Source organism: Echinops telfairi, unplaced genomic scaffold (assembly GCF_000313985.2).
Source record: "Echinops telfairi isolate 266 unplaced genomic scaffold, ASM31398v2 ScPeMD7_8;HRSCAF=38, whole genome shotgun sequence".
Lineage (NCBI taxonomy): Eukaryota > Metazoa > Chordata > Mammalia > Afrosoricida > Tenrecidae > Echinops > Echinops telfairi.
This window is the reverse complement of record NW_022103905.1, coordinates 7,185,193-7,197,485: the sequence shown is the minus strand read 5'-3', so window position 1 is coordinate 7,197,485 and position 12,293 is coordinate 7,185,193. Positions and strand designations below refer to the sequence as shown.

General features: G+C 42.6%; 1 protein-coding gene across 1 annotated transcript in view; it reads left to right on the top strand.

Moving 5' to 3' along the window:
• Window positions 1-12,293, top strand: part of CEP152 (centrosomal protein 152) — a 70,974-nt gene that overhangs the window by 37,579 nt on the left and 21,102 nt on the right. The window contains exons 15-18 of the mRNA XM_045286463.1: window positions 851-1,036; window positions 2,642-2,923; window positions 4,857-4,988; window positions 10,311-10,961. Coding sequence (XP_045142398.1) covers window positions 851-1,036; window positions 2,642-2,923; window positions 4,857-4,988; window positions 10,311-10,961 — 1,251 coding nt within the window. The remainder of the gene's footprint in view (window positions 1-850; window positions 1,037-2,641; window positions 2,924-4,856; window positions 4,989-10,310; window positions 10,962-12,293) is intronic.

Here is a 12,293-nt window from a genome sequence, read left to right as displayed (position 1 = left end):
GGCAGCTCAAGCCCACGCAGCAGCTCTGAGCAAGAAAAACCTTGGCAATGTGCTCCTGGAAAGCTCACAGCTAAGAGAACCCTACAAAGCAGTTCTACTCTGGCCTGAATCAGACCTGACTTGATAGTAGCTAACAGACGAGCCCTGGGGGTGCCAGGGGTGACTCCTTGGGCGCCTAACCTCAAGGTCAGCAGTTTGAAACCACCAGATGGTCTGCAGCAGAAAGCGAGACTTTCTACTCCTGGAATTGACTCGATGGCAGTCAGTGACAGCGATATAAGAAACTAAAGCCACTTTCCAGAGTGGCTGGAATTTTTCATTTTCCCCAGCAGGGGTGAAAGTTTCGTTTTCGCTACATCCTTTCTGGAACTAGATATTGTCAGGATTTTTTTTTTTTCATTTCAGACAATCTAATGGGTATATAGTAGTATATTTTGATCATTTTAATTTGCCTGTCCCTGTGGGCTATGATTTTGAACATGTTTTTAATATGCTTATTTGGTTTATGTCTTCGTGGATGACTTCACACACATACCCCCATTTTTAAATTGAATTGCTTAATTTTTCTTAATCATTGACCTTTTGAGAAAGTTGCATGTCTCCAGGATACACCTTTTTTGGGTGGGGGTGGGGGGGTCAGAGGAAAATCAACCAGGTAGCCAGGAACCAGACAGCCAGAATTGGCAAGCCAGGGCAAACACCCAGGAGGTCAGCTTCTCTGGGGATTAGGAGACAGTGTTGCTGATGTTCCTATCTCTTGCTGCTGTCTATTACATACGTATCATCATTATTTTCTAAGTTTAACCTGGAGACTCTGCACACAGTGATCTTCATCTAATTCTATTTAAAGAAACAGCTATTGGAAGAGCGAGAAGAATATATACGCAGACTGCAGGTGCAACTTGAAGAAAAGTACCATGACACCCTTCAGATGGAAAAGGACAAGTGGCAGAGAGAGCGAGACACTGATACTAAGCAGCAGGTTGAAAGTGAGCTGACATTAGTCAAAGCCCAGTGGGAGAAGGAGCAGGAAGAGGTGTGGGTTAAAGTTTCATTTCTTTCTGGGGATCATCCTCTATAAAGTATAGTATTAACTTCATTCCTGGTATTTTAACGGCCAAGGTCATGCACAGTCACCCCTTCTATGTCTCAGGATTGAACTATTAGGCTCCTACACCAGTACGTATACTTTTTAATTCCCTTCTTGGGTTTTAACCCAAGTCGGGGGCCAGCGGGTGTTTTGGCACACCTCTGCTGCCCCTCAGTGATACCAGGACCTCCTTTCCTATTGTGAAATCACCCTGAAGACTCCAGAGTCAGCAGAAACCATCCAGACTGCAGCGGGGAGGAAAGGCATGCTGACTGGGCAGGCTCAGAAGCATGAACTTTGCTCCTCCATCGTGTAAGTCGAAAACGAGTCCAGAAGTGCTCATTGTTTCCTAGAAAGTTAACAATCAACTTGAGTTCCCCCAAAACATGCTGGGAAATGAAACGAATTCACCAGCTTACTTAGACCAGACTCTCCCGTCCACAGTAATGCTGTTAATTAAGAGCTGTGCTTTCTCAAGACAGACTGGTAGACAACTGTCCACCCGTCTTTAGGTGTCCCCGCTCTTTAGGTGTCCCCAATTGGTGCTCCCATTAATCTGGTGCTGGCACCTGAAATAGAGTCTCCTACTCATTCTTTCATATAGAAACATATAATCAGAATGACCCAAAATGAAACTAGCTCCCTCCGTACGCATTCTTACAAACTGTCTTGTTCTTGTTTTTAAAATTTGGATGAGCTAGTCAATGAATTTCTAGGGAGTGAGATGGAGATCTGATATTCCCATGACAGGAAAGCCTGAGCTATGACCAAGAGGCTGTTTTAAATAAGGCGACCCAGGGGGACCGGGGAAGACATTCGTGAACTCAGGGTCCAGATCTTTGGAGAACAGGAAAAGGGACCAGTAAATGTTGCTACTGCGCGGTTTTACCTGAGACAGGTTCTGTGTGGCTCTATCCCACTCACTGGTGAAAGTGGATGGGAAAGAGTCATCAAAGTCATACTTCCCATAATGCCCCTCTTGCATCTGCTCCTTGCAACTTACATCCTGGCCAGCAAGAGCTTCATGTGTTCAAGCGAACACAACAAGGAGGAGGGCTTCAAGAAGTTTGTGGGAAAGTGGAATTAGGAGATCATGGAATTTTCCCATGAAGCTTTTGAAGCCTCCTCTTATACTTTTGGATTCTATCTTAGGTTCACTAAATAGGCCGGAGGAGTGTCTGCATTGTACGAAGCCTGGTGCTTATGGGAAAATACCCATTCTTCGTAGCCCCCCCAAAGCTCATTTCAAACTATGCCATCTCTGTAGTGGCAATGTCAGAGCTTCCAGAAAGTTGCATGTTGAGAGCAAGCTGGCCTGACCTCTCACGGCGTCCGGAACCATTTCAGGGGATGCCGTATTGCAAGTTAAGGCCGGGGACCAACCTGGGTTCTATTTCCATTGACGTTTTCCTCAAGCTTACCTAATGGCCACAGCAGTGTGTGGCGGTTTCCTGCCTCTGCTGTGTGTTGCTTTGAATTGGCCAGCTATGGATTCTAGGTTTGACTGATTGGAGGATCTCTCTTCCCAAACATTTTTCCTTTGGAAAACAGATCAAACAAGGCCTCACTCAGCAGCTTGAAAAGGAATGGCAGTCGAAGCTGGAACAAACGCTCAAGGCAATGACAAAGGAGACCTCAGACTGTGGCAGCCAGACTGACCCAGCGACCCCCATTCGTGTCCTTTTTGAGAAAGAGATGGCAGTGATGGCCGCTGAGCAGAAGCAAAAGATTCAGCAAGATGTGGAGCAGGAGAAGGAGAAAGCTCTCCAAGAGCGCTTGAAGAAACACGAGATCGAATTGGAACTCAAATACTGCGAACAGATCACCAAACAGGTACTCAACGGGCTTGCCCTGGTGCTGCCTTATTATCTCCCTCTTACTGAAAGCCTTTTAAATGCCGTCTATTAAGCAATGAAAACATGAACCAGTATAATGTTATTCTTGGAAATCCTCTTACTCATCACTCTGCTCCTTTTAAATGTGTGTGCATTTGTCGCGTAGAGAACTTGGTATGTTATGTGTTTCTCCATTATGTCTATCACAGAGCTGTCATCTCGAATTTTCCATGTGTTCGTTCAGTTTGCAGAAGGTTCCATCCTCTGAAATCAGTCAAAGCCTTAGGATGTAATCGACCAACTCTTTTAAACAGGATTGAGTTATTGTATGATATGTGAATCATATGTCAATGAAATTGTTTTTTTTAAAAAAGCGTTAAGATGACTGAGGTTAAAGATGGTGATTGTACACCTGAGTTAAGCTTAATTGAATCATGAATTATTCTAATTTTCTATAGAGTAGCTCACAAAATCGTTGTAGGTAAGCAAACGTAAATCAAGTAATCAATTGAGCTGTGTCTATGTTGAGACGTGATACGGCGCTGAATCTGGGACATGCGCCTGAAACAGGCTTTCGTCTGTCATTCCCCTATGCTGCCAAGAAGGGGTGCCTTTCCCTTGCCCTTGGAGAACTAGCTCACTGTCAACTTAATTTCCAAGAACTTCCATACTTAGTAAAGTATAGCCCTGTGTTATGAGAATAAAAAGGCATTTTCCCATATTGTCTGTTACCCATTCATAGTGATGCTCAATTTTCTTGTTTTGTGTTGTGTTGCTTCTTCATGCCTTGGCACTTTTGAAAACAGGAGACACCTTAAGGGCTTTTATTTAATGTGAGTTCAATCCTTTAGTCTTTCGTAGACCAGAAAGGAAGGGCGAGAACCATTTAAAATCCATGGATGCGCAAGCATTCCTTCTACTGGCTGGCCACGCCCCGACATCGCGTGTTGTGCGGTCCCTGAAGGACTGGTCCTTCCAGTCCCGAGAGAATGAAGGGAAAACGGACGATCCTGACTTAAGATTTGTTTGTAGATAGTTTGACCTCCCTGTGTCATGGGCTTTTCCGAATTTTCCGGACTGTCATACTGATTATTTTGAATCTAGTGTTTCTTATAAGCTCTCACACAAGGTAGTGCCCGCAACGAGATCTCCCACAGACAAAGGGGCTGCCGAGAAGTTTGTGGAACAATGAAGTTAGAGACAAGGGGTTTGTTTCCCCATCAACTCTTTGAAGCCCCTCGTCCACCCTGCTTTTCATCCGTGCTTGCAGTTGTGCTCTTCCGTTCATCGCTCTATCCTGAAAGCCTGGAAACATTTACCGGGATCAAGGATGTCTCATAGAATGGGAAGAATCCATCCTTTTCAGAATATCTAAAAGTTAAAAAAAAAAGACTGAAAAGATATCCCCGAGAAAGTGATATACTTAAGGGTGCGGCTTTGGAATTTGTGACATTCTAGGCCTCGTGAAGAAAAACCAAAAGCGTGATAGAAAAGGAGTGTTTGTAATAACCTTTGAAGTGATAAGGAACTTGCTTAAGCGCTTCATCTTTTTCTCTTATTTTTCAGTCCCCGTAATCAATCATTAAATGCATCTAGCGCTTTAGTCAGAAAGACAGCTGTTTACATCAACTCTGCTTTTGAATCGGCGTGTGGGAATGCATTCATGTGTGTATGTCATTATTTAGTAAGTGACCTGGTGATAACTGGTGACAGGTTTATAAGCAGTTTCATCAGGACTTTACGTTGTGCCTGAATTGATGGGCCACCCCATTCTTTAGCCATAAAGTTACCCTTGGCAGCAGAAAACGTTACCAAGTGTAACGTTTCAAGCTCTATCAATGTGCATGTTTGTGTTTGATATAAAGTTGCTGTTGGAAAAGGTGATCTTTTGGGGATTTTGCATCCGTCTTGGCCTCTTTTTCCTGCACTAGGTTGAAGTAGCTGTGCAAAATGCTCGTCTGCGATGGCTGTCAGAACTGCCCGAGCTTGCAGAGTACAAAGCGCGTGTGCGAGCCGAGCAGAAGAAGTGGGAAGAACAGCAGGAACTCTCTGTGGCCAAACGGGTCAGTAACTTCAGAAGGTCGCTCCTCCCAACTCCTGTCTTTTCAGTCCTGGAAATTGGGACCACCTCCTAGAATTGTCCAAGGATTAAGTAAGATAATACTGGTTAAGGATTAGTTCGGAGTTTGGCATCTGATCTCTTCTGTCATCAGCATTACCAAGCTGTTCAGGGTATCTGTAAAGTCTCGAAGCAGGTAAGTCGGTGTAATGGTATCAAGAACATCTTCAACCAGAGCAAGGCAAATCTACAATAAGAGGGAGGTTGACGGGGAAAAAAGGTGATGGAAGCAGGGAAAAGTACTGGGAGAGTACAAGAGTTAAAGGCAACAAAGGTCTTTACATACTCGTGCGATGCTGGTGAGCTACAAGCGGATACTTGGATACACTTGCAGGCTGAATGGAGGTGGGAGGAAGAGTATATGTAGATTTGGCAGAAGCCAAATGGCCATTTATATATTTATATTTATCTTTGAAAATATATCTGTGAATGTGGTACAGCATACTGGGGCCACAGTTATGAAAACTTAAACATACCAAACACCTTGAGCTCATTGGTCGCTGGGTTTAGGGGCTCAGGCCTATCATCTCAGGGCACAGCAAGGTCCATTGGTATAACATCAGCCACAAAGACAATGTTCTACATCCTACTTTGGTGAGTAGTGACCGGGATCCCAAAAGCTCGTGAGCAGCCATCTAAGGTGCAAATTGCTGATTTTTTTCCTGGCTGGGGGAAAGAAGAGTGATGGAAATCAAAGGCACCTGGAAGCGATTAATCGAGTGGACAGGTAGCCCTGACCAACATGAATCTCCATCACCTGGAGACCAGGTGGGGTCTCCTTGTGGGGTCTGACGCCCGCTACACCCCACTCTGAACGGGATCACTTTAGAAGGGCCTGGATCGAGTGGGAGAGAAATGTGCTCCAGCACTCGAAATCTTCCAAATGGCCCAGCTCAGATAGCGTGGCCGGGCGGAGACTGGGGGACCCCTGAGTCTCTGGCCTTTTGTTACCCTGCAGATCTGGAAATGAACCCACCCTGTGGTTCCATTTTCAGCCAACAATCGACAGGTCTATAAGGGGTACAGTAACACGAGTGAGGTACACACACCTTTGAATCATCAACCCGGGAACCACAAGGGCAGCATTTCCCAAGGACAAAGTTCCGAAGGATTAGGAAAGAAGGAGGATTGGAAACAGGAAACAGGGAGGACCTAGGTTGGTAAGTGATGTTACAGTGTGAGGATTGTAAGCAATGTGTTAGAAAATGTATGAATTGTTGCATGGAAAACTGATCTGCTCTATAAACCTTCACTCAGCTCATCATAAATCATTAGGGGTGGAGAGGGAGTACATCTTCAACCATTTAAAAAATATATTAGCTTTTTGAAATATTTACTATAAGATTTGACCAGAATTAAAATATCCCACTGACAGAAAGAAATATTTTGGGGGTGCTGGTCTGGTATTTATGAAATTGTAGATCTCAAAATAGCATAACGTAATGGAAAGGATGAATTCATGACAACTTTTTATGAAGAATATAAATTTCCATAGGGGAGATAGTTGTTCATGGATAAATAATGTGTTTCAGCATCTTAAAAACCAACCGTCAAGATATCCCTTTAATTTCTAAACTAAATCCCATTTTTTATTGTCATATCTTTGGGGGGAATTGAGAATCAGCCTTCCTCTGTTCATGATTAGCTATAAAGCATCCACTTATACTAGAGATTGTTTTCTGTGCTGCAGCAGGCATCTCCTGGTGTATAGAACCTGTTTTCCCTGGGGCATAGCCAACTCTCCGTCCAGGAGGTGCCACGTTTCTCGACTACAAAACCCGGAGATGACTGTGCATTTCCCCAACTTAATTTATCGGGCTACCCCAATTCAAATCAAAGTGCCAGGAGACACCGCACAGTTTTGATTTTTCACACAATGCCAACATTTATTTGGAAAAATAAAAATACTAGAAGAAATTTTACGATTATAGAAAACAATAGTGTAGTCCTAGCACAGACTATAATGTCAAACAATTCAGAGATGATTGAGTGACACAAACAGAATCCTTTTACATTCAGTACAATGCAGGCTTCACAGATAGGTCCTACCCATGAGTAAAAGCTTAATAAATAGTAAATTGTTTCAAAACATGAGAACTTATTCCAGAATAATCTTCTGGTAGCCAAAGTTTGGTTTGGAAAAGTGACACATTCCATGCCTCACAATAAATTCTGTAGCATAGCGATAGCTCAATTTTGAAGTAGTGGACATGGTAGCAAAGACAAAGTTGTCGGTTACAATATATGCAAACATGTAAAACACTTATGTATTTGTATTGAAAAATAACAAGAATTGCAAAACAAGGAAAACAAACGAATCAAATATGTGAAATATTTGTACTAATGTATGATAAAAAGCATACATAAAGCTATAAGTAAAGTAAGAAAGAATCTGTAGATAAGTATGCTAAAGATTTGAGCAAGACATTTTCACGAGAACTCAAGTATCAAAATGAAAAAAACATGGAAGGATATTCACGCTTGTCCATTTCAGAGACATGCAAATTTAAATCAACGTAAGTCCTATTTTATGCTTATGTCATAGGTATAGGTCCTCATTTAATTCCAATAAACAATTTAATGCATGGCATCCATACAGTCCTTGCTAGCAGCACATTCATTTTGGAAAATAGCGTGTTTCCCACAGATGTTGTAAGGATTCTTGCCCTGTACTCATAATCTTACTCTGAAACTTGTTTAAGAAAAGAACTCAACCCAAATAAGAACCAACTGTAATTTTCTCCTTAAATTATGGGACAGCATATGGGGTTCATTACATTATTCTTCCATCGTTTCGTGTTTTGAAATACTAAAAGATAAAAGACTTTGAAATACCGAAGATAACGCGAACGGAAAGGAAGAAACAAAGTGATGATCCGAAAATAAAGGTGGCTCACATTGCTGAGAGGTGAATTAGAACAATAGAGTCGCTGGGATGTAGAACATAAAGTCGGCAGAGAAACCTTTCCTAAGAACAGAACCCCGAATGCATGTGAATACACAGTTGTTGTGCCTTCTCAAAAGTCAACCGGTGGAGGTCTAGTCTATATTGCTGGGCTTCATGCTCAGAGATATGCTCATTCAGGGGGCCCAGAATGAGTCTGAGGAGCCCTGGGGGTGTAGTGAGTCTATACTCTGGGCTTCTAACCACCAAGTCAGCAGTTCGCAAACACTAGCCGCTCCGTGGGAGGAGGAAGACACTTTCTGCTCCCAGTAAAGAGTTAGTCTTGGGAGCCTGCGGGGCCATTCCACCCTGTCCCATAGCATGATCACCCGCTTGATGGCAGTGACTAAGAAACTCCCTGGGTGGCACAAGTGACCCCAGGGCAAGTAGCCACAATAGCTAAACTGAAGAGTGGTATTCATTCCACACCACAGCACCTCAGAAGAAAGTCCTAGAGATCTAATAAAGATCACAGGCGAGACAACCCCTGCAGAGCAGTTTGACCCTGTAAAGATGGAGTCCCCATGGGTCAGAACCGGCTCCACGTGAGAGGCCTGGTAGCATGATTCTCCGCACATGCCGCCCTTCCCTATGGTGGGGAAGGGATGCATTTTCACAGGGACCGATTGGCTGGAGAGTTGGGTTGGATTAGCGTGATCCATCGAGATCCATCTGTGGAAGCCTAAAGCCAGTCTCTGGAACCCAGAAATAGTCAAGTGGGTGAAGTCGTTCCCAAACTTTGTCCCATCTTGGAAGAGCTTAAGGATCGTTTAAAAACATCTGCCACAGTTACCTAGTTCTGCTTTAATTGGTCTGAGGTGTACCTTAGGCATCCGGAGGTTTTTGTTTGTTTGTTTGTTTGTTTGTTTTTATGGTAACATACTCACCTCCGGGACAGCCATCATCTCAACAGCCAGGTCCGTGCAGAGAGCGGGAGGGAGGGGAGAGCGTCTCTTTATTTCTAGAGGCATCAGGAATTTTAAAAGCTTCTTGGGTTCTAATATGCAGTAAAATTTGGGAACCATTCGGTGGATTAATACTGCCAAATTGCCTTTGTGAAACGTCACTTACTATAAGGCTAGGTAGTCTATCCAAACGCCACTGTTTCCATCGCCCCTATCCAATCCCCTGATGGTGATTTCCAGGCTTCTGTTGTGACCTATAAGAAGCTCTGGGGGCAGTGAGTTATATATTGGACTGCGAATTTCAAGGTCAGCAGTTCAAGTTTACTAGCAGGAAAAAGGAGGCTTCCTGCTCCTGTAAAGAATCACGGCCTTGGTTACCCAAGGGGTAGTTCCACTCTCTGCTACTGCGTCACTGTGAGCTGGGCAGGTTGGTATTGCTTCTCAAGTACTAGCAAGTAGTCCTGCTATTCTTTTGTAAATGAACAAAACTTCCTGATGGTGTTGTCATGTAATGAATGGTGTTCTAGCCATTAACGTTACATTAAAATAAACTTATATTTAATGGCAAGTAATTATGAAGATAATATGTTATTGTCCTATTCAAAAGTAAACTTTCCCTGTTTAAGGTCCTTTTTCTTAAGATCAAAATACTTTGTTGGGGTGTAGGTCAAATTTTAGGTTGCATCTGTTTTTTAAAAGGATATGTTTTTTTTTCCCCACCCTAAAATGAATTAGCTGCTTCTAATGATAGCCTGGTAGTTTTCAACTTACGCCGTGGTTCGAGTCAGATGACCCTAGCATAAGTTAGTTCTAATGTAGATCAAGTACTCCTTTCCCCTTTTTTAGGCTTTCGTTCTGCTTGCTTTCATTATCAGTATCTATAAATCCAGTCTTTGAACACTTTTTACTCGCTCCAATGCACGGAGTACATATTACTAACAATAAGACATAAAGACAAAACCGAAAAACAGACCAACAGTCCCAAGTACAGTTCATCATAACTTGAACACATCAGAAATCAGCTACTGTGTGCGTGTTTAGAGGAGACTTCAATAAGTTTGTAGAAAATGGAATTAAAATATAATGAAATTTCCTCCTGAACTTTATGAGGCCCCCCGCTATATATGCATATACAATTTGGGGGCAGAGGGGAGGCAGTCTACATGTTTAGTTCTCCATCAACAAACCGATGTTTTAATTTTCAGATAACATGACACAAATTGGGAGGTTTTTGATACGAAGGGCTGGATCTATACCCATGGTATATTTATAAAAGTATGGATTTTTTTCTCTCAAGTTTGATTTTAAATCTCTTCACTCAGTTCAGAAGTTAAGCCAAATAGTCATGTTAATGTAATATTTTTGTTTCTGCGGGCGACTCATCGGGACAGGTAAAAACGAATGTTTTCTCCTTTAGGTATTGTTTGCTGTTTCGGAAGCGAAGGAGCAGTGGGAGCGTGAGCTTGAGGCTATGAAGAAGGCTGTGGTCCCCGGGAAGGACCTGGAAGAACAGCTCCGTTCCCTCCAGAGGGAGCTGGAGTTGAAGGACGAGGAGGTCCCTGTAGTCGTCAGGGCTGAGTTGGCCAAAGCCCGGAGTGAGTGGAACAAAGAGAAGCAAGAGGAAATCCACAGACTTCAAGAGCAAAATGAGCAAGATTACCGGCAGTTTTTAGACGACCATCGAAACAAAATCAATGAGGTGCTTGCAGCAGCTAAAGAGGACTTCATGAAGCAAAAATCAGAACTCCTTCTGCACCAGGAGACAGAGCTGCAGACCTGTCTGGATCAGAGTCGCAGAGAATGGACGATGCAGGAGGGCAGGCGGATCCAAGTGGAAATTTATCAGTATGAAGAAGACATCCTAGCGGTGCTTGACCTTCTCCTAAGGGATGCCCAAAAGGAGCTCGGCGGGGTGTCAGGGAAGCAGCAGCTCTTGGAAGTCGTATCGATTTGTTCTTCAAAATGGGTGTCCGTGCAGTATTTGGAAAAACTCAAGGCCTGCATACAGAAAGCATTTCGAGGTGTAGTCTTTTCGCTTCGAGAGATTGCTGGCTTACGGGGGGGAAAGGTACGTGCCTAAGCAGTGAAAAGAGATATGCATCATCAAGGGTGACTGTAGACGTTGTGTACGGTATATCCCCCACCCCTCGCCTTAGTTTGTAGTTCAGTAGATGTAGGGCTGTGTTTGCGCGAGTGGTTTAAGAAAATTTTTGTTAAACAGCCAAAGGATTACATTCGTATTTGTTTGAGGGTAAAAAAAAGAAATCCCTCAGTTCTTCTTCATAGTTGCCACAATAACAAGGCAGAGAGCATTTAGATTCCAGAATGTTTTTCCCCCTAAAACATGAAAGTTATTCTTTATCAGAGCCTGAGAATTCAGAAACCGAAGAACTCTCCTTGCTGTTTCTGTGTTTCAGACGCGGCCACTTCAACATCTATGCATTATACTGCCCGAGGGGTTTTAAGAACCGCCGAAAGAGTTTGAAAGCCTGTTTCTTGCTCTTAAGACATTTTTCCCCCCCTATAGGCCTCAGATTCCAACCAAAATACAAAAATTCATAGAAAAATGAGTAAATAGAAGTATAACATTCACTCACCCAAAATTTCAAAGCCCAAATTCATTGGTGTGTTATATATGTGCCTGTAGAATGGATTATTCCTGGTTTTTAAATTTTTTTAATTTAAAGATTGTATTGCTTGGTTTTGTATGTTTTTTGAATATTTTACATACTTTTATATTATTTAATTGGTAGCTTTTCAGTTTTTTTTAATCATTTTATTAGGGGCTCATACAACTTTTATCACAATCCATACATACCATCAATTGTGTAATGCACATTTGTACATTCATTGCCCTCGTCATTCTCAAAACATTTGCTCTCCACTCTAGCCCCTGGCATCAGGTCCTCTTTTTTTCCCCCTCCCTCCCCACTCCCCACTTCCTCATGAACTCTTGATAATTTATAAATTATTATTTTGTCATATCTATTTCTTATTCTCACTCCTATTGTTTTCTATTAGTCGAGTATTGAGGTGATTATATCTTGTGACGGGATCTGTCTTCAATCAGCAAACATTCACTGAATGATTATTATGACGTCCACATAGTGCTAAAAGTAGAGAATACCAGAAAGAAGTTTACTTGTGTTATATATTGATTAAGCAAAGGTATTTGACTGTGTGGATCATAACAAACTATGGATAGCTTTGAAAATAATGGGAATTCCAGCACACCTAATTGTGCTCATGTGGAACCTGAACTTGGATCAATAGGTAGTTGTATGAATAGAACCCAGGATATACTGCATGGTTTAAAATCGGGAAAGGTGTGGATCAGTATTCAGTCACCATACTTATTCAATCTGTTTGCTAAACAAATAGTCAGAGAAACTGGATTACA